The 21,459-nt window shown below is 43.8% G+C and overlaps 1 protein-coding gene across 2 annotated transcripts; it reads left to right on the forward strand.

Annotated features, from left to right (window-relative positions):
• The first annotated feature begins 31 nt into the window (after positions 1-31).
• TRAF1 (TNF receptor associated factor 1) lies at positions 32-20,736 on the forward strand. 2 transcript variants are annotated; one of them, XM_079323872.1, is made up of 12 exons: positions 32-72; positions 8,521-8,755; positions 10,027-10,247; positions 10,891-10,975; positions 12,367-12,465; positions 13,350-13,502; positions 15,493-15,564; positions 16,128-16,193; positions 16,415-16,849; positions 17,323-17,500; positions 18,051-18,199; positions 19,274-19,761. In XM_079323872.1, the coding sequence occupies exons 1-12, from the start codon at positions 47-49 to the stop codon at positions 19,487-19,489; spliced, it is 1,935 nt and encodes a 644-aa protein (XP_079179998.1). In that variant the 5' UTR covers positions 32-46; the 3' UTR covers positions 19,490-19,761. The 2 variants fall into 2 exon arrangements, with proteins under 2 accessions (XP_079179998.1, XP_079179999.1); XM_079323873.1 differs by lacking the exon at positions 32-72 and adding an exon at positions 6,786-7,580 and having other exon boundaries at positions 8,230-8,755; positions 19,274-20,736.
• Positions 20,737-21,459: the final 723 nt, after the last annotated feature.

The following is a 21,459-nucleotide window of genomic DNA, read 5'->3' on the forward strand; positions in this document are numbered from 1 at the left end:
TATCCTGATCCAGAACATTTAAGATGTGGAAAGAAGATAGTCACAGATGATGCAATTTTTAATTTTGGCTCTGTGAGTATTTGACTCCTTTTTTATTCCTCCAAACTTTCTAAGAAGCACAAGGAGCTCATGCTGTGTCCAGTAATAACTGGATATAAATTCAAACTGCAGGGAGAAGTGCAAGGAAGTGCTCAGTGGGGCTGTCTAGACAGGCCACCTGTAAACATTTCTGCTTCTGAACTGGTGACTGTGTATTGTGAGCCCTAATTATCTCTTTAAATGACCAGGAGCATGTCTTGTTTCCACAGGTGACTTGTGACATTTAAGTTCTATTGATTTTTAGTGAGCCAGACTGCAAAAAAAGGCTCCTGAAGACCAGTTATTTAAAAATAACACATAAAAATGCTGCTCTTAAATATCAAATTGCAGTCACTAGTTTAAAAATACCTTTAATCTTATTTGCTCTCCCTGCTGCTATTCAGAATTAACTAGTATATCACTGAGATCAGTGAAATGCTTCAAATCCAAATTCAGATGGGAACACTTGTGCAGATATTTAGCCATGTGTAGGATGGAGGTTGTACAGATACCAATGTCAGGAAGATTTACCCTCCCCACATGGCATGGCTTGGCTTTCACAGCAAAACCATGTGTGGGGAAGGTAGATCTGTGTCTTCATCTCCTTCCACATGCAAATTATGTTGGCAAATTTCCACAGAGCCTTGTTAGCAGGACAAGAGAAGATGGAAATGGCATGGGAGTGATTTTAGAACTCAGTGCCACACCAACTTTTGTGCCTCATGGTCTGGGGCACTAAACAACCTCAGGATTAATGCCAGCAAACATGGAAATTCTTGGAATAATCACTACTTAGGTGACTCATCTGTATTATGAAATGGAAATTATTTCAAAGCACATTCTGTCCTTCCAAGCTTGCTGTGGATTCTGGACACCAGAGCTGTGCTTTTCTCTCTGAATTGTACACAGTGTTTTTCTGTTCCTTGCTTGTTTATGTCTGTGATGTGCAAGTCTGCAAATGTTCCAGCCTTTGAATCCCCAGCCAACAGCTGTAGTGCTTCCAGAAAAACTTGCATTTCCCTGCCCCACTGCTGCAGTGTTCCCAAAGGCCAGGCAGGGTGAAGTGACTGCTCTGCCTCCATGGATTGAAGTGGCCCCAAGAGCTGAGTGCTCCAGCTCACATTTATCCCCACTTTGCCAAGAAAATGGATGATTGACCTTGCCTGCACAGACAATCTCTGGAAGCAGGATTCTCCAAGGGCAATTAAATAAGTTTGGGCATTATACTTTTTTTTTTTTTTCTTTTTTCATATATTTCCCTTTGAATAAGGAAACTCAGCAGATGCCATTCAAATGTGATTCTCCCTTGGCAGACCTGAGCTGGTTGAATTCCAGAGATTATAACAAATCTAAGGGTTAATACTATGTTATCCTTTAGCTCTTTTTAAAATATCTATTTCTCTACATATCCATTTGCATTTTACTGGTTTTTAGACAGCTAAGCATCACAAAATGAACGAATTTCTCTTTTCACTGCAGGCAGAAATTAATCTCAATGACCCAAGCTGGTGAGTGACTTGAATAGCCCAAATTCCAGCCTGTTATGCACAGTGACACGTGAAACTCACACTTTGCTCTGGGCTGAAAGCTGCTGGGCTGTGCCAAAGAGCTGTGACTAATTTAGGGAGAGAGCCAAAGGGTGCCTTTCTCTGGCCATTGTTTTCCAAGCAGGGAAGAAGTGATTTTGTGTGTAGAATCTTTCAGGACATGCCACAAGCCCTAGGTAGTCTTACTCAGCCAAGTGCTCTGTCAAAAATCTTGTGGAATTTGGAATAGCAGAATTTTTTTGAAGAGGAATGGTGAATCCCTCTTGCAGGTTAATATTATTACTTCTGAATACCTCCATAGTGGCTGTCATAATTCTCTCTTGGCTGATCCCAGCACATATATTAAATATTAGGTGGAAGAGAGGAATGCTCTCATGTGCTAGGAAGATGCAAGTCCAAATTACCACATAGTTTTTATTTTGTTATGATGCTCCACTCTCATCTGAAGTTATTTGGAATGGGAGAAATGTTCACTTCATCACAGTGACTTTGCTCAGTGCATCTGGGCAATGCAAAGCCAGAATATCACACCAAAATAATTTTGTATATTTGCACAGCAGTGTGGGTGTTCAGTGTAGGCACAGTCTCTCTTCTGAGCAAACAGGTGGAGCAATAAAAAAATCCATGAGCAAAATCCTTAATAAAATTTCTTTCAACTTCAAAACTATTTTAATAAACAATATCAAACATCCATTTCCACAAAGAAAGAGTTGTGGGATCAGCTGGGAGAGTCTGTAGATCCATTTACAAGAGGTGTGTGCAAGAGATGAGTAAACACAGAAATCCTTTTTGTCCTTTGAGTGGAGATTATTTTGTAATTTTTAAAAATCACTGTCAATTTGGTGTCCATCCATGGTGGGTTGTCTCACTTGACCCTACCTACACAGGCCTATTTTCAGCCTGTGTAAATGTTAATGTTTAGCCATGTCTCCCAGCAAAATGTGTTCTTAATCTCCTGCTGAATTCTTACATCAGAACACACAGAAATTTAGCATGGCTGTCAGTTCTTTTCCAGTAAAACACCCACCTTATAGCAGTTACATATGCTTTCAATTTTTAGGATATTTAATAATGTTTTCATCTCTAATTAGGAGAAATGTCTGGGTTTGGCTCTTTCATTCTCCTGGGAACCAAGAGTTTGGTTTTGCCAATTGCAGGATCATTACAGAATTCCAATCCTTGTGTTAAATTTTGCTTTTCAAGTTCTGAATGAACTTGGAATTTGGATGCATGTTTAAGCAGCAACTGATTTCCTGGAAAATACTAAACTGGATTAAACACCACAGCTCTCATAAAAAGAACATTCAAGTGTAGAAAACAATAGCAGAGAAATCCTGAGTAAAGCTTGCTCTATTCAACCCTTTCTTTTCCATCCCAGGAAATATTTGTTACACACAGGGGGTTATTTATAAAATGGTTATATTTACCCACATTCAGAGCTAGAAGTCACGAAATGCAGATTATTCCTAAGGTGCTGTGGCTCAGACTATAGTTCCTTTGTTTATTTGCTACTTGACAGCTAAAAGGGGCAATTTCTTTTACAAGCTAAGTAAACAAAAAGTTATATTTGACCCACTTTAAATCAGCTGAGATATTAAACCCCCAAAATTGGGATTTACAGTGGAAAATCTATTTTCTCCTAAGGGCAGCAGCCCCTTTGGTGCCAGTTTAAAGGACTCCAGAGCACACAGAGGTTCAGAGCTGGGTTTGGTGCTCTGAGGCTGGTTCCAAGGAGCCCTGACATGGAATTGTCTCATTTGGCTTTACAAGAGGAGCCCCAGCAGCACATTCTTTCCACTGGCAGTTCTGTGTTCCCTGCAGTTTGTACCATGAGGAGCACATCCCCAGCTAGAACAAATCAGTGTCACTGAAATGATTTTGGAGGAGCTACCCTTGACATCTACATCTGCAGATACAGAATTTCTTCAATTGCAGCACAAAAAAAAAAAAAAAACTAATGGGAAAATTGCTTTGCAAAGAGGAAATCTGTCAGGAGCACCTCAGCCATCCCCACTGAAGGAGATGCACAGTGCACTGTGCCAGTTTGTACCTGCTGAAAGGTGATTTGCAATTTATAGACATAAACTGAGGTGTTGGTGACAGGCTGGGCCTAAATGGCAGCTGTGACTGAAGTCATTCCTTTACTGCATGGCTGAGTTGGCTGTTTCTGCCAGGGTCTGATTAGCCAGGTTTCCTTCATTATTTATAAAAAGCAATATGCCATAAAAATGTCATTTTCACTGCCTAAATCATAAAAATTTCCATTAAAACCTTCTGCCATAAGGTCCTAGAGAATATTCATCCCCAGGCTCTGACAGGGAGGTAGAAATGGGTATTCATTCCCAGCAGTGGTGAATTCCAACAGTTTAGAGTCACCAATCTGTGTAATATTAAAGATTGGGCTTTTTTCTAAGCTTCTGTTTTGGTCAGAATCTCAAAAACAAGGTAGGATCAAAAGCTTCCTATGGAACCAGGAGGGATCAAATTAACCCATTACATTATTTAGCAGGATCCCATGGATTTGTACCAGAAATTGGGGGAATGTATCTAAACCTGCCTGAGCTCCTGTGCATCCCTGCCCTGTGTCCATGCTGATCCTGCCAGTCCCTGTGCCCAGTTCTGAACTGGGATTAATCCCAGCCCAGAAACACCTTCCAGGGGAATCTCTGGGCTTTGAAACAAGACACTCATAATAAGAAAAACTGTTGGATGTGACTTTAGACAGATGTAGGAAATGCTGGATTTCCTGCCCCAAGGAGCCCCAAGCTTTGCTGGTGAAACCTCACCCCAATTGCTGCTGCCTCCAAAGCCAGGCTGTGCTTGGTCTCCTCCAGGCTGTTCCTGACTCTGCACAGATGGGAGCATCCCCTGAGTGCCTCCTTTGCTGCCTCTGGGGTTTCAACCCCACTTTGTGATTCAGGTCTTGCACATGGAGCTGCAAGTTTTGTTTCCTTGGCTGGATTCCAAGGACGCTGCTGGGAACTCGTCTGGGATTTTGGGATTTTGGGCTTTAGGAGTCCCATCACTGGCACAGCTGCCAAGAGGTTTGGCCTCTTGAGCACCAAAGGGCTCTTTTTATTCAGGAGTTTAAACACAAGAGGTTTGGTCTCTTGAGCACCAAAGGGCTCTTTTTATTCAGCAGTTTAAACACTTACCTGTTTCCCCTATTCAGAATATAGACCTGTTATTCTTTTACCTGCTTTCCCCACTTCCAACTGTAATTTTTCATTCAGGCTCCTCCTATGCTTAGAATTAATTTTTCTTTCTCCTTAAGAATTCTCCTCAAAAACATCTTGGTTTGGGAACACTCAGGAATTTTCCTTCTTACTGTAGCAGTGTTTTAGTGAGGGCTTTGTTTTTACTTTACAACATCTCTAAAGAGAATTTTGTTTTCCCCTTGTGAAACCTCAGATAACACTTGGAACTTCTGTGTTCCCTGGGTGTGTTTCCCATAAAATGCAGGTACAAATAGACATGTCAGTGGTGGTGTGGAAATTACTCAGGATTATGAATCACACTGAAAAATACTACTGGAAAACTGAGCCTGATGCTGTTAGTCATTCTGCAATTGCAAAGGGAATTATGGGCTCAGTAGAAGAGAGATGCAAGTTAGTGCAGAGTCAGTCTCTTTTCTGCTTCTGACATGTGGAAAACATCTTCCAAACTTCTTTGTTTTCACTGTTATTAGCAAGATGAGCAGCTTCTGAAAGGGTTAAAGGAGATTTGCCATAACCTTCTCTTTCCCCTCAATTCTTGTCATTTATGAGATTTAATGAAGATATTAAATAAATCTGATGTTTCCTTTTTCTGTTTCCACTAATTAGTCCCAGTCAATCAATAGAATATCCACATTTTCCCAGCTGGTTCAGAGTCAAAAGATACTGAATCTGAACTTGTTTTTTCATGTCACATCCAGAGCTTTGGAAGAGTATTTTGGCAGGCTTCCCTGTGGGCACAGCTCCCATTCCCAGAGTTCTCTCCAAAGCATTAAGAATGGAAATAAGCAGCTCAGAATTTTCCAGTTTAGCTCAGGCTCTATGTGTGCATTAAGAGAAACAGAAGCACAACCACAAGTACAGCAAAACCCTTCATGTGGCCAGAGAGCTGAGCTTCAACTGGGGAAACTGGCACAAACTGGTCCATGCTGGGCTCACACATTGCCCATGTTAGTCCTGCTGTGGGGGGACACTGACTGAGGCACGAGACCACCAGGAAACTTCTCCATGGGAAGAAAACCTGCCTGGTGGCCTAAACTCAGAAATCTCTCAATTATTTTACTCTGAAATGCTCCTGCTTGTAGGAAACATCAAAGCCACTGTGATAGAAACTTTCATTTTCTCTCTGCTCTTCAGAGTGATTCCTTGGCTTGGCTTGTGGAAACTGCCTAAGTGAGTGACTGAAATAAGCCACACAGATAGATATAAATATATTTATATAGATAGATATAGATATATTTTATATATAGATATATAGATATAGATATATAGATATAGATACAGATATATAGAGATATACAGATAGATAGATAGATAGATAGATAGATAGATAGATAGATAGATAGATAGTTATATAGATATATAGATATATAGATATACAGATATATAGATATATAGTTATACAGATATATAGATATATAGATATATAGATAAATAGATATATAGATATATAGATATATAGATAAATAGATAAATAGATATATAGTTATAGATACAGAGTCTATTTTTTGGTGTTTTTTTCTGTCAAATGCTGAAGAGGTGCTCCAGAGCATCTGTTCTTTGGAGGAAAGAATTCCTAGGATAATACTGTCTCACAGAGAATATGATCTGAGAAAAATCCTGAGGCAGAGCAGGGATGAGGAAAATAAAATTGATTCCTGATGTCTTTTTGAGGGTTACAGTCCAGCCCTTATGAAACTTAGTGAGAAACTTTCCTGCTCTTGTAATGAGAGCTGGGCTGGTCCTCAGGGTATCACCATAATAAAGCAGAGCTACAACTGGTAGTAGGCACAGACAGATAAAACTGAAACGTGAAAAGATTTTATTAGAGACAAGAGACTGGATTGTGGCAAAGCTGTCAAGTTTGCTGAGGATAGCAGTAATCAGATTTAATGATTCTTCTTTTTCTAATCTTGAATTGATGGAACCTCACAGGCATTGTTCCATTCAGAAAATGAAGGATAGTGTGGAAGTTACAGAACTCCTTCATATCAGAGCTCTGAACAGGCAGGAATTGTGCCTTGAAGCACTGAGCTGCAGTTCCTAGAAGTACTGAATCTCATGGGCACTGGATTTGAATTTATTAACAAATTTTCCTTGCTGTGTTTTACCCATTTTTCAGGTTTTTCTAGAACAAGTGCACATTTCCAGCTAATTTATACTAATTGAAAATCGTGTTTTCACAGGATGAGACATCCCTATCTTAAAGATTTCTCTGAAATTAAATTCTCCTTTTGACTGAAGTCTTTAAAACCTAGAGCATCTGAGCCTAAATTCCATTTTGATGTCCTATGAAATTTGTAGCATTAAAAGTCTCAAGACCTTAGTTTATTTTTAAAAGGTGATATTAAATATATGAATACATTCCCTTATTCACTTTTTCCCTAGGATATAAACTGGTCATTCCCCTTAAAGAGTAACACAGTTCCCTGCAATGCTGAGCACTGCTGGAATGGCTCTAAGTAAAGTTAAGCTTCAAATTTTAATCTCTCTCTGAGCCACATCCTGTTTTCAGTTAACTGATCTCATATGGGGGAAATTCACCACAGGAAATCTCTCTAGTTTGGAAAGTACCAAAACCTTATCTTTAGTTTCTTTGTGTAATTCAGCACCTTTGGAGACAGAGGTGTAACAGAATCACAAAAACTTTCAAGAAGTCTCAAAGCAAGAGGAAAAGGAGTGACTGAAGGGCACAGTGAAGAGGTGGAGCTACCACTTCATCCCTAAACCTGACCCTGTGGTGTGACACTGATCATTCTAAAATTAACATCTTGCACCTCTTTATATCCCCAAAGCTTAAAAAATCACATCCAGAAATCTTTTCGTTTCTGAGAGAGATTTGAACTCACATCCTGACAGAAACTGCCTGGGCCAAATTAACTTGCAATGAATTTTAACAACCCAAATGAGAGCAAATGGGTCAGGCCAAGACCTCACTGGGGCTGTATCACACTTTGCTCATAACTTTGAGTTAATGCCCAGCCCTGATGACCCTGAACTAGAGATCTACATCAGATCTGCACCTACAGATGTGCTGTGGGTCAGCAGAGGGAGGAGGGAAGTGGAGCTGAGCTGTGTGTTGTGTCTGTCTGTGCACACCCAGCACGGGAAGGTGCCAGGCTTGAGGCAAAGGCTGCACAGGGACCTGCAGCTGCTGCCTCCTGCCAGGGCAGCAATTAACAGCCAGCAAAGCACCTAGAGAAACACCTCTGCTTCTTATTTTGAATTCTGAGCAGGGCCTCACCCCAGGGATATTCCCCACAAGGAAGAGTGAACAGATTTGCATCTACAACTCTTTTTCTGAGCGAACCCTCTGTCAGAACTAGCAAAAGTGAGCTGTGCCAGGGGTGAAGGGGACCTTCTGCTGATAATGAAACTTTGCTTTGTAGAATCTCTGCTGCACTCTAAGAAGGCTTTGCAGACATCACCGAACCCCTGAGTTTCCCTGTGCTACCCCCGAGCTGCCTTGGAGGGTGCGGCACAGCGGGGCTGCCCCGGCCAGGTTTCCCGGAGGGAATCGCGGTTCCCGTCCCGGATTTGGGGCAGGGGCTGCCCCGAGCACCCAGGGCCGTGCAGGGGATGCTGTGGCACGCAGCACTTTCTGTCTGAGTCGCCGGTCACCATGGCAGACCCAGCTCCACTGCGCTTTCAGGAACCAGCCGCCAGATTCTCCCTTTCAGCCGGCCCGGGGGAATTTGCTCCGCGGGGCTTTTCCTCGGCCAATTCCCCGTGCCCGCAGCCCGGGACAGCGCCGCTGACCCGAGCAGGGGAAGCCCCGCTGCCGCCGGCCCCGGGGCGCGGCTCGGGCTCCCCGCTCCTCCCGGCCGGAGCGAGGCAGCAGCGCCGAAATCCAGCGGAGCCGAAATCCAGCCGGCAGCAGCTCCGGTACCCGCGGGGAGCGCCCGGCGGGCTCAGGTACCGGGAGGCGGGGATGCAGGGAGGGATGCAGGGAGGGATGCAGGGATGGATGGAGGGATGCAGGGATGGATGGAGGGATGCAGGGGAGCGGGCCCCGCTGCCGAGAACCGCCCGCGGCCCCCGGTACACGGGCCCGCTCCCCGAACCGCGCCCCGGGAGCGCCCGGAGAGCAGCGGGGGCTGCCCGGGGATCCTGGCCGCTCTCCGCCCCGCCGAGCCGGGATGGGCAGAGGAACCCCCGAGCCCGCAGCGCTCCGTGCCGGGGCCGGGCAGCGGCGGGGGGAGCAGCGACACCCCCGGCACCCACCCGCGACACCTCCGGTCCCGTGACACCGGCGTTACCGGCTCTAATTCAGGGCTCTGGCAGCCGGGGTCCCTGCGGAGGCCACGGGAATTGGCCAAGCCAGGCCATGGAAAACGCTGCTGGTCCCCAGGGTGTGCCCTGCCCACCTCTCGGCAGTCACACCCCCAGCCCGGCCTGCCCGCGGCAGCCTGCAGTCATTTATTTTCAGATTTCTTAGTCAGTGTGACTATTGGTAATACTGACACTGGTTATGGTGTGTCTGTGCTGTTACGGAATAAAAAAAAAAAAAAAAAAAAAAAAAGACTTTATGAAGGTGTTATTATTATCGAGCTGCACCGGTTTCCTGGGTGAAAACATTCCAAGAGACACCAAAATCGGTTTTGGCTGCATTTCCAAAAATATCCCACTGCACGGCTCTTGTTAAGCGAACCAAACTGAATGTGCACACCTTGCCCGTGTGGCTGCAGGTGTGCCTGCTCAGAGCACAGCACTAAGGGCTTGTGGACCTGGGATTTCCTTTGACATTTCATCACAAGTTTTATGACTTCGGGAAAGTCACTGTCAACACATCAGCTGCTCCATTTCTGTATCTATGAAGTGAAGTCACAAATTTTGGCTGCTGAGAATTGAGTGTGGTTGGGGATTTACTCTGCAGAAACAATCATATGTGATGAGGACTGATGGGACTGGAGCTCATCTTCCTACAAGCTAAACACTCTTGAAAGAAAGCCCCAGCACCCCCTTTTTAGGACATTGCTTATTTTCATGCTGTGTTTGAGGGAAATTTTAAAGGTGTGCAGTAATTTCCTGCTGGTGGGTGCCAGGTCAAACCCCAGTGTGACATTTGCTGTCGCCTGTCACTGCAGACCCAGCTCGGGTGCTGCAAAGGTTTGGGGCTGATCCTCTCACATCCTGCTGAGTGTGTGCTGTGTTTGAGCACCTGGATTTTATCTCCTCCTGGACAGTGCTCACTTCAGATGGCTGAGAACACCCCCAGGAGCCTGCAGGACACCCCCAGCTCTTCCCCTGATGAAAACGAGTTTCCCTTTGGATACCCCACCAACATTTGTGAGGACGTGCCTGGTCAGAAGTTCCTGTGCAGCAACTGCAACAACATCCTGAAGAAAGCCCTGCAGACACTGTGTGGGCACAGGTACTGCTCTGCCTGCCTCTCCTGGATCGTCAGGTACGTGCTGGGCTGTGCCAGGGCAGTGCCAGGCTGGCAGCACCCCCTGGAGCTGGGCTGTGCCACCGAGCTCAGGGATGGCTCTGGGGCTCCATGCCTGCAAGGGTTAACTGTGGTGGGCTCAGGATGCTCCCTGCTTCCTCCTCTGTCTGTGACATAATAATTCTGATTTAATTCTGATTGCATCCAACGCTGGCTTAATCCTTCTATGGTAATTTTCAGTGCTTTGATAAGGGAGGTTATGAGGTTTTAGTAAATATAATGTCATATATGTCTGTGTCTGTCTGGGCAAAATGGGTGTTTTCTGTGTTTAAAAGACTTAAGTTCTAATGTTCTCTTTCTTCCTTGGAGTTTTTGAAGCATTTATGGGATAAACAGCTTTCCATCTTCATTTCTATTTATGGTTCAGGCTGCCCTTATTTCAGTGAAATACAGGTAAGATAGCTGGTCACAGTCCTGGTCTTGAAGAACAGAAGAGGAAAACTTCTTTGACATCAATGTGTTCAAGAATTGGCTCTTTAGTGAGCAAGGACTGTGGATTCTGAATGGAAATCACAATTTTCATGGTTTTATTTGTGCCAGTGCCCTCCTAAACTGCAGTGCACCAATGGATTGTTGTTTAATTCTTCATTCTTTTTACCAGGAACAATAAAAATGCAATTTGCCAAAAATGTAAAGAGGAAGATCCCAACACTTTAGGTGAGGAAAGCCTACTGGCAGAAGAAAGGGTAAGTTGTAGTTCACAGATCATTAATTTATCATTAAGCATTCTCTGCAGTCATAATTGGACTGGAGTGCAGAAGGGAATAATATAAAATGCAATAGCAGCTGATAGTTACACATTTTAACTTAGGCTTTAATAACTTGGATTTCCCAGAGTTTTTGATTTTAAAAAATGTAATGGCAGCCTCAGGACTTTCCAAATCCAGGTTCTGCAATGTAAAATCCCTAACTCTACCATATGATTAACTTTTTATTGTCTCAAAGAAACTGGTGCTTTCCTATGTGTAATAATATGTCTTAACTGTTACTTATTATCCTCAGGAAGTATTTTAATGGATTTTCCAACCTCATGGTTGTACCCTTCAAACATGGAGCTGAACCTAATAATTGATAGAAACTATGCCCTGGCAAATGTTTCATCTGTAATTTAATGGTGCAGATCTCTCCTTGTGTGATTCTTGTGTGATTTTCCAGGGAAATTGCTGTGCTGTTCTATATCCTAAATACAAACTGGGCCATAAGGCCCAGTCCCAACCTGTATTTTTCCCTCCTCTCTGATTACATGCAAGGATATCAACAGACACATCATTTGTCTAAATTTTTTTAGGGGGAAATGAAAACAAATAGGCAGCAGACAATGGCATAAAAGCCAAAGCTGAGGAAACAGCAAAATAATGGGTCTGCTGCTAATGCTGAACTTGGTAACATCCCAGAAAAAAAAAATAAAAATCCCCAGTTCTGCAATTAATTTCCCAAAACCATATTTCCTGCACTAATAGGTGCAGCTGAACCTTTCAGAGCTTCTTGTGCTTGGACTGGCAGTTTGGGATTTCTCTGGGTAAGATTAAAGTGTGCACTATTTCACAATTACACAACAACTGTACAATTCCTCACGTTTAAATAACACGAAAATCTACATAGTGCAAAGAAAAAAAACTTTCTCCCATCTGGTTCCTATTTTTTTTTTTTAGCACACAGTGTCTGCTAAATGGAAACAGCCCAGATCTGAGCAGTGCTGTGGGTGCAGAGACTCTCAAGTGCTCTGTGCAGCACGTTCAGGAGGTGTTAATGACCCCGATAATGAAATGCATTCATTAAGGGACCCCACAGTCAGGGTCCTGTCAGCACGTTCCCTGATGTGAAATATTTCAGGCTCCTGTGAAAAGAAAAGTAAAATAAGAGCTGTAGCTGGCTGGGTTTATTTTCAATAAATTAATGTAATGTCAGATTATTTTTGAGTGCTAAGAAATTAATGATTCAATAATTATTTGGGCTTCTACTATGCTAAAATTAACTTGCCAGGTCACAGAGTCTGTGAGTTTCTGTCATCCTATTCCTATTCCAAAAGTATTTTCTCACCAATGTTTTTTTTTTGCTTACTTTGTTTTCTTCCCAGGCTTTTGGTGATGCTGCCATTAATAAAGAGATTTCTGAGCTCAGAGTCCACTGTGTGACCCCTGGGTGCAGCTGGTCTGGCATCATGAAAGATTTTGAAGTATGTTTCAAAGAATTTTATTCAGATTAACATGGAATGGGGACAGAGAGGCAATAAAACCAGGATATCAACAGACAGAAATTAGTGGAATTAATTAGAATCAGAGTCAGTATTGTGATTTATACCAACATTTCTGTCTAAAATCTGTGGAAGGTTCCCTGCCCATGGCAGGGGGTTGGGACTGGGGGATCTTTAAGGTCCCTTCCAACCCAAATCATTGTGTGGTTCTGTGATTAACTTTAGCAAGGCTTTGGCCAAATCCTGAACATTCTGAATGAAATTCACATTGCACAAATTTACATCAACTTGCTATTTTTTCCAGTTGTTTCCTTATTGTTTAAATCCAAGGCTGCTACAAGCAGGTTGTGACAGGCAGAGAATTTCAGTGTCCAGGACACTGTTCAGGCACTGTCCTTGCCATGTTTCATAGGAGAAATAATTCCCTCCTGTGGCAAAGTATTGTGTTCATCATTCTTTTCAGGCTGATCTGAAATGCCTCAGTTAAAATATTTAAATGGGCAAGATTTGTGAATCTGCCATGCAAATTTGAGTGATGAATACAAGAGAGAAAGCTGGGACCAGGATCATGTTGTTTTTAAACAAAAGCCCTAAGAGAGACTATTTAAAGGAAACATTGTGTTTGAATTTCCAAAAGTGGTTTGGTTTTGGTTTTGAGATTTTTTCTTCAATTAATAATTAACAAAAAAAGCCCCAGTAAAGTTGGTGAATTTTTCACCAGTAATCTCAGTAACTTTGTGCAGTGGGACTTTACCCAAGCTTAGCAGAAATGCAGATCAGAGCCCTGGGCTGCCAGAACAGAGACTATTTATAGATGAACATGAATCAGCACTTCACATGTTGCCTTATAACTTTTTTACTCCCAGGAGCACCAGAGTTTATGTGAATATGCTTTGATCCCTTGTCACACTGGCTGTGGGCACGTGGTGATGAGAAGGAAACTGGCAGATCACTTGGAAAATGGATGTGTCAATAATGTGACAGTGTGTCAGCAGTGCCACTGCAGCTCTGAATACCAGGTAAGAACATTTCTCCCTCAAATAAAACCTTTATATTGATGGTGTCAATCATCTGTGATGCCTTTTTTCCATCCTGATTTCAGGGAATATTTAATTTTCCTGAGTTTGATCATTTTTTCAAGTGTTGGAGGGAAAAGTGGATGTGATAATCTGCTGGTGATGTGACAAATGCCCATGTGCTCCCCTGGGCTCAGGCAAACCAGGTTTCAGCTGCTGGCTCTAAATGTGTCCTGGTGTGACATAAGAGAAAACCAGAAAAGCACAGACAGCATCAGAGAAGGGATCTTGAAAGTTTATTCAAGTTTATTTAAACTAAAACTACCCACAAATGTGTAGGACAGGATTCTGTCAGATATTTCTATTAGGCCTGATCAGGTAAAAATCTCCAAATTATCAGCAGGAAGATCTCACTCTAAATCTGCCACAAATACCTCAGTGCCCATTCAGACATATCTGCTTTATAATTTTTATTTTATTTGCCCAAAACAACGAATATTGCTCCCTCCAAATGATTTCAAGAGAATAATTGCCAGCCTTGCAGTTGGGCACGGTGATTAAAGACCCACAGGCAGGAGGGCTGTGAATATTTCAGAGGTGTAAATAGTTCTGGGTGGCTCTGAGTGTCACAAATTGATGACACTTTGAGCTGAGAGATTTATAAGGGATTTATAAGGGTGAGATTCAGGTGCTCTGCTAAAATCTGCTCCTTGGGAAGGTTTTGCTTGTGCTCTCCATCCTTTAACGACCTGCAGAGATGAAAACCTGGATCCAGGCACATCTTCCCAGCGTTTCCCAAAACTCTGAGCACCAGGAGGTGGCAACACTAAATAAATCCCTGCCAGCGCTCCTGAGTGAGGATGGGCTGGAGGGGGAAACCTGAGCTCGGCGTGTTCCCCTCCTCTGGCACAGCTTTCCTCCCACTCACTCCTCTCAGCCGCCACCGAATTCGTGTTTTGGTCGGGAAACCTTGGCAACAGAGCAGGGGGTTGGTTTTGAGGTGTGGCTTTTTCTCTGCCTCCTTTAGTAGGTGCAGAATTCTGGTTTCGTGATCTGCTGTAATAAATTTGCACCCATTTCAGAGTTTTGATTATTTGTGGGTATTCCACGTGTCCACAACACTCTGGGGGAAAAGAGTAAATTTTGGGTGCTCTTCTTGCTCTCTGCATCTTATCATTCAGTTTTAGGTCTTGTGATTTTTTTTTGTATTTCTCTATTTTTAAATAACCTTCTCTCCTCTGAAGGAGAGTGCCTCTTCCCTTCAAGGAATTGGTGATCTGAAAGAGTAAGAGAGCAGAAATGAGTAAGATCACTGGCAAGATAAAGAGTGTTTAAAAATGAGTTAGAGAGTGAGAAAAACCCGTGGCTGCATTTCTGAGAACCAAAAGGGAAACCTCAGAACTGCAAAGGAGCTTGTGAAGATTAAAGCCATCCCCTCTGCAGAGTGTGAGGGGAAAGCTGACATGTTAAATTCAGATATTACAGAACCCATGGCTGGGGATCACTTCACCCCTCCTGGAGGCAGAAATGGCAGAAGCCTCCTGTGAGTGCTGATGCTTTTTGTGTTTGCACATCATGATGGAGAATTTGGATCCCAGCCTCCAAAATGTTTTCAGAAGCAGGATGCAAGGAGGGCCTGCATGTTGAGCAAAGTGTATGGAGTCAATGCAAGAAAAGTTTATATTTGAATTCTATTTGAATTGGAATTTATATTGGAGTTTCCTGTGCTGTAACCTGTTTATGTTCATATATATATATATATCTGTATATATTTGAATTTCCTGCTCTGCTGACCATTGTTGCTTCCTGTTCTGTAACCCCCTGCTTGTCACTGCATGTATGTGAGTGCACATTTCTGTGTGTGTGCTCATAACTCTGGTTTGAACCTGGCAACACCTGCACATTGCCAGTCTTGTATCCAATATCCCAGGGTGAACTTTAATTCAACAATTAAACAAGGGGCTGAACTTTTCCCTTCTTGTTTTAATGACAGGAGCATTCATGTGAAGGCAGTTTGTGCAAGGAACAAAAACCTGTGCAAACAGAAACAGCATCAAAGGAAAAGGTGGGTGAAAGATGAGTGAGTGCAATGCACTTTATTTCAACTAATTAAATTATCACTTGTTCATTTAGATTAAATGAACACCTGAGAACATCCTCAGATCCAGCAGTTGTCTGGCTGCCCTTCACATCCCAGCAAAGCCCTGCTGCCTTCTCTTCCCTGCTCCCACAATGACCTTCACTAAATTATCTTCTCAATTCTTCCTGTAAAATGGGCAAAGATTTGTTTCCTCTCATACCTTGAGTGAGAGCCACATGGCCAGAAGTGTGTTTACAGCATCTTCTCTATGAAAAATTGTTACTCTGTGTTTCATTGAATTATGTTCTGTCATTATGGGAAGTGTGTGATGGACACAGAAACTTGCTATCAACCACACTCTTAATTGATTTGCCATCAATTTGCAAAGCTGGTTTGGCACTGGAAGCTGTGGAATTACCTTGACCTGAATTCATCTGATTTATGGCTGCTGGGTTTATGGCTTAGCTGTTTGTACGGAAATAAAATAATTCCCTTCAATTGGTTTTGATTATTTCCTCTGCATTTTTTTTTTTTTTTCTTTTCAACAGAGCCACTCCACATCCTCAGCCAGCAAGGATGGCTGTTGTTTTTCTGAAGTTGGCTGTGAATTTAGGGTGAGTGAAACAAATCCCTTCAGGAATGTTCCACCCTGCTTTGGACATTCCCTTCAGGGAAGTGTCTCTTAAAACAGAATCAGCACTCCTGATGCCAGATGATGGAGCTGCACCTGCACCTTGCAGTTTTTCCATCTCCCAGGGGGCTGAAGGATGGCTGGCTTTGGCCCCAGGCTGGTTGTGGTGGGATGGAGGGTGTTTGACAGCCTTGTCTCTTCCAGGGAAGCAAAGAGAAGATAAAGGAACATGAAAAATCTGCAGTGGGGGCTCACATGCTGCTCCTGCTGCAGCACATGAGGCAGCTGCAGGGAACCTTGTGCTCTGCTGCCAGAGCTGCACAGGGATTCCCACAGCCAGAGCTGAGCTTGAAGAGTGCAGGAAAAAGCATCTCTGGGCTGCAGATCCCAGCAGGGCTGGGCTTCAGCAGGGGCCCAGAAATGGATTGTTTCCCTGCATCTTCTGCTCCTGGAGAAGAGTCTGTCCTGCAGCAGCTCGTGAGGGAGAAGGTGATTTCTGAGCTGGAGAATAAACTGCATGTGTTTGAGAACATTGTGGCAGTGCTCAATAAGGAGGTGGAGAGCTCCAATCTGGAAATCCTGGCCTTCAGGAGGCAGAGTGAGCTGGACCAGAACATAATACGGGGCCTTGAACTGAAGGTAAAAAATAACACCAAGGATTGTCTGGGTGCTTGTTCTACAGACAGCAAATACTGACACTGGTCAGGGAGAGCTGGGGATCAGAACAGGAGCTTGAGCTGTGCAAGGTTCAGTTCTGGACACATGCTCAGGATCCTTTTGTTGTTTGATGCACTTTCAAACGTGGATCTCTGATATTTGTTATCTAAATCCACGTTTAGGTTGTGAGATATTCCTGGGAGTTTTGGGTGTTAGAGTTTGCCATGATCAGACTGTGAGAAGGCAGGAGAGCTGTTTAATTGCCTGATCCTCTCACAGCAACATTTTGCCTGGAGGCCCAAACAACATCTCTGTGTATGTTTTGACATATTGCTGTCACTTAGAAAGGAATCAAAGCAGAATTTCCAGAACATGAGGACTCCAGAAGGATTCAGCCATCCCTGCAGCACAGCCTGGAGCAAGGGGGTGCCTGAGGACTGGTTTTTTTTTCCTAGATTGCAGAGTTGCACCGCTGCCTGACACAGAAGGATGCAGGTCTGAGCAGCCTACACAAGAGCCTGCTGTTCTCTGAGCAAGCCTCCTATGATGGGATCTTCCTCTGGAAAATCACAGAGGTGGGCAGGAAGCTCCAGGACTCTGTGACTGGCAGGACAGTCAGTTTGTACTCCCCAGGTAAAGCAGCAGATGGAGATGTGTGTTCACAAACCCCAATCCTTCAGAATCCCCCCCATTTCTCCAGAACTCTGCTCCTTTCTGCTCGTGCCAGCAGGAGAATCTTTAAACAGCTCCTTAACCCAGGATGCAGTTTATGCAGAGATGTGTGATCCAGGGCACTGGGATGTGCTTTTGCAGAGGGCTGTGCTCTAGTTTGGGTCTCATCCTGCACTCTGCCCTCCCCCAGCTGCTTGCAGTGGATCCATCCCTCCCTGTTGCTGGCACCACGTGGCTCTGGCTGCAGCTCTTTCCCATGTAGGAAGTAATTGGATTAGGTAAAATACACTTGTGTGGCTAATAACAGGTAATTTTCACCAAGGTTTGAGGCACTAAAAGCATTCCAACCACTGGGTTTTCATTGCTTGTAATCCCCAGGGGGTGCTGATTTGTTTGCTCTCCTTTGTGTGAGAGCAAACCACGACACACAAACCAGAACATAGATTATACCTTTTTTTTTTTTTTTTTTCCCAAAAAAACAGCTTTACTAATGAAGAGTTCTGATTTTCAGCTTTCTACACTGCAAAATATGGCTACAAGGTGTGTCTGAGGGTGTACCTGAACGGGGATGGGACAGGGAAAGGAACCCACATGTCCCTGTTCTTCGTGGTCATGAAAGGAGAATACGACGCTTTGCTCCCGTGGCCTTTCAGGCACAAGGTAAGAGAGGAAACCCTTCCACATCTGATCCCAGCCTCAAGTCAACACAAGGTGACTCTTCCTCTGGAGTTTTGTGGAAGCTGAGTGCTTTTCCACATCCCTTTCCAAAGCTGAGGAGCTCTCCTGCAGTCCTGGGTAATGATTTGTCTCTGACCAGAGTCCCTTGCAGGGAAAGCTGCTCCTGCTGCTATTCCAAACTTTGCCAGGTGGGATTTTCAGACACCAGGACGTGGTGTTTGGAATGTTCCAGCCTGTGTCCACCTGGGCTAAAGCCAGAGGCACATCTCCTGGCTCTGCTAAACATAGGTAATACCAGTTTAGGAGGGAATCACATTTGCTGCCTGAAGGGTGAGGTGGGAGTTCCACTTACAAAGGTACCACAGATGTCTGAGGTAATCCTGGTCTGACTTTTTGCCCTAAGTGTGAGCTGATAATGGGAACAATGGTTAAAAGTAGTGAAATCATGGCAGGTCCTGATCTCTGCTCTGGCACTTGCCTTTGTGGGGAAATAATTCTGTAAGCCTTTCCTATAAACAGTTTTACTGCCAGTTAACAGCCAAAAAAAAAAGTAGAAATCAAAGTTCCCAGTTCTCACTGTATTAAAAGATTATTACAGATATTTCATATTTCAAGCTATAGAACAGTGAGTCAATAAAAGGGGTAATGAGGTGGGCAGATTCTATTCTGATATTTAGGTTGTGTCTTTTACATATTTGTGTAAGTGAGGTGTTTATTCTAATTCCAAACCACAATAACAGAATAAAGGTAATGACTGTAACCAAACCCAGGAGCTGTTTAAGTTGTCAGGAGAGACAGAGGAAAAAACCTTTGGACTGTTCAGTTCTCTACCTAGGAATAATTCCTTACTTGATTTGATTTAATTTTATTTTATGGATAGCAGTTTTAAAAACTTCATCTGGGAGTTCACACGAACTGACCTTGCAGATTGGAAACATTGGTTACAGTTTGTATTTCATTATCAGTGAAGCATCCAGCTGCTTTTGCAGCACTTCTGTCCCTGCTTGGTTTGTTTTTCCCTCCAGTAACTCCTCATTGCCACTTTTTGTTTTCCAGGTGACATTTATGTTGCTTGACCAAAATAACAGGGAGCATGTCATTGATGCCTTTCGCCCAGACCTGACTTCTGCTTCCTTCCAGAGGCCAGTGAATGACATGAATGTGGCCAGTGGCTGCCCCATGTTCCTGCCCTTGGCCAAGCTGCAGTCCCCCAAACATGCCTATGTGAAGGAGGACACACTTTTCCTGAAATGCATCATAGAAACAAATTAGCAAATCCTCAAATTTGGCTGGCTGGGGAAATCACCTGCTGAATGTCAATAGAGAAAAACCCCATCAATCTGAGAGTTTGTATTAATTGTGTGTGCACAGAATCCCCAGAGCCTGAGGCTGCAGCCCCTAATCTCTTTGCCATCAGCTGCTGCAATGGGATTATTTCAGCAGAGCAGCCAAATCTCATGGTTTGGGTGTGTCAGTGCCACCCTCACTGCTGGAGAAGGGGCTGCTCCTCCTCACTGGCCCGGGTGTGGTTCTGCCAGGCAGGGCTGGGGTTGGGAGGGTCAGGGTCAGGTCTGTGCTGCTGCACATCCCTGGGCAGCTCTTTGGGGTGAGTTCCTGTCACCCTGCTCTGCCTGGCAGCCCTGGGGGGATTTTGGCTGCTCCCCAGCAGGAGCAGGGGCAGATTCCTTCCCCTGAGCCCTGGCTCAGGTGTCTCTGTGCCTGCCCATGACCCTGGAGAGAGCTGTGGCTGCAGTCCCTCACCCCTGGCATTTATTTCTTGCTCTTTATTCCAGAGCTCTATTTATTCTCTGTAAGCAGACAGGGACCAGGTTACACTGTGCCTTGGGGGAATTCCCTCCAGGAATTCCAAAGCAGCCCTTGGCCTTTCCCTCTGCAGATGCAGAGCTCCAGGCAGGGGAAGGCCCCTCAGTGACCTGCTTTAGTTCCAGTCACTCCCTGCACCTTCAGGGCACTTCAAGGACTTTCAACTCATTAGAAATTATTGATTTTTTTTTTGTTTTAATTTTTTCTTGATGTACTCTGATGTTTGAGTTTTCTTGCACGCTGAAATATAAGTAACTGCTAGAAATAGTTTTTGGGTTTTCTAATAGAGGGAAGGAATTATTTATTTATTTTTATTATACAAGCTGGATGTGTGCAAAATCTCTCACTTCTGTCTTGGCAGCAACCTTTAAAATAATTTGATATTATTTGAAAGAATGTGATAAAGCATCACATTTCAAAAACACCCACCCCATAAACAAATATTTATCAAAGCCTGTTTGGGAGTGAACTGGATATTCTGTGTGTCTTTTCCTCTATTCCATCTTTCAAATGTTCTTTCAGGGACATAAATTAATTTTTCCAGCAATGTGCCAGCCCCTGTCACCACACTGGAGTAATTTACCTGGATATATTATGCTTTTCCTGTCTGTATCACCTTGACAGGCACTATATTTATTACAATCATTCTTATTTTCTTATGATTTTATTTATTTCCTAAATAAAGCTCACTAACTTGACAAAGGCTTGATGTTATTTTCCTGTCAGAAAGGGAATTGAGCAGTTTGGAGATGTGATGATGGGGGTTTGTTATAGAAACAGCTCAGCTGTGCTGCACTTTCCTTCCTTGCTTTTTTCTTTCCTATTTTTCTGGGGAAGGAAGCTGGTTTTGGAAACATGCTAAGGAGCTGCAGAAATGCCCAGAACATCTCTGGGCACTTCCCTCAATCCTGCCTTGCTTTGAGAGCACTTCCAAGCTCTTCAACAGAGCCCACAGAGAGAGCTCAGTTAAAAAAAAAAAAAAAATAGGATATGGATCAAATCCATGCTAAATAAACAGACACGAAACCCAATGCCCAGCGCTCCTCCTTTCCAAGGCACAGCTGGCAGAAAAATAGAAAAATCTCAGCTTGAGCTGCTCAGATTGTGATCACAGGCACCCCTCGGACCCAGGGCTCTTTCCCGAGGGCATTTCCATCCTCCAGGAGCTCGGGGTGTCTCTCCAGGCGTGGGGCTCCTCCTCTTTCTGATTTCCATCTCCCAGACCCTCACTGTCCATAAGGCTGACTTTGAAATCGAGGTGATATCAAGAGTTCTCTGATCCAGCAAATCATTTCTGTGTGATTTTTTTTTTTTTTTTTTTTTTTTTTTTGGTGGGTCAAATCAAAGGGTGCAGAAAAATCACTGAGAATTTAAGGGAGTTGAATCAGCAGCGTTTGCTCTGTGTTTAACGGCCAGGT

Source organism: Erithacus rubecula (genome assembly GCF_903797595.1).
Source record: "Erithacus rubecula genome assembly, chromosome: 21".
NCBI lineage: Eukaryota > Metazoa > Chordata > Aves > Passeriformes > Muscicapidae > Erithacus > Erithacus rubecula.

Excerpts from the sequence above, each read along its gene's own strand:
- TRAF1 (XM_079323872.1), top strand. The coding sequence starts at position 47 with ATGATGCAATTTTTAATTTTGGCTCT. Across the intron at positions 8,756-10,026 it reads GGAGCGCCCGGCGGGCTCAG|TGCTCACTTCAGATGGCTGA; the intron begins GTACCGGGAGGC and ends CCTCCTGGACAG. Across the intron at positions 18,200-19,273 it reads CGTGGCCTTTCAGGCACAAG|GTGACATTTATGTTGCTTGA; the intron begins GTAAGAGAGGAA and ends TTTGTTTTCCAG.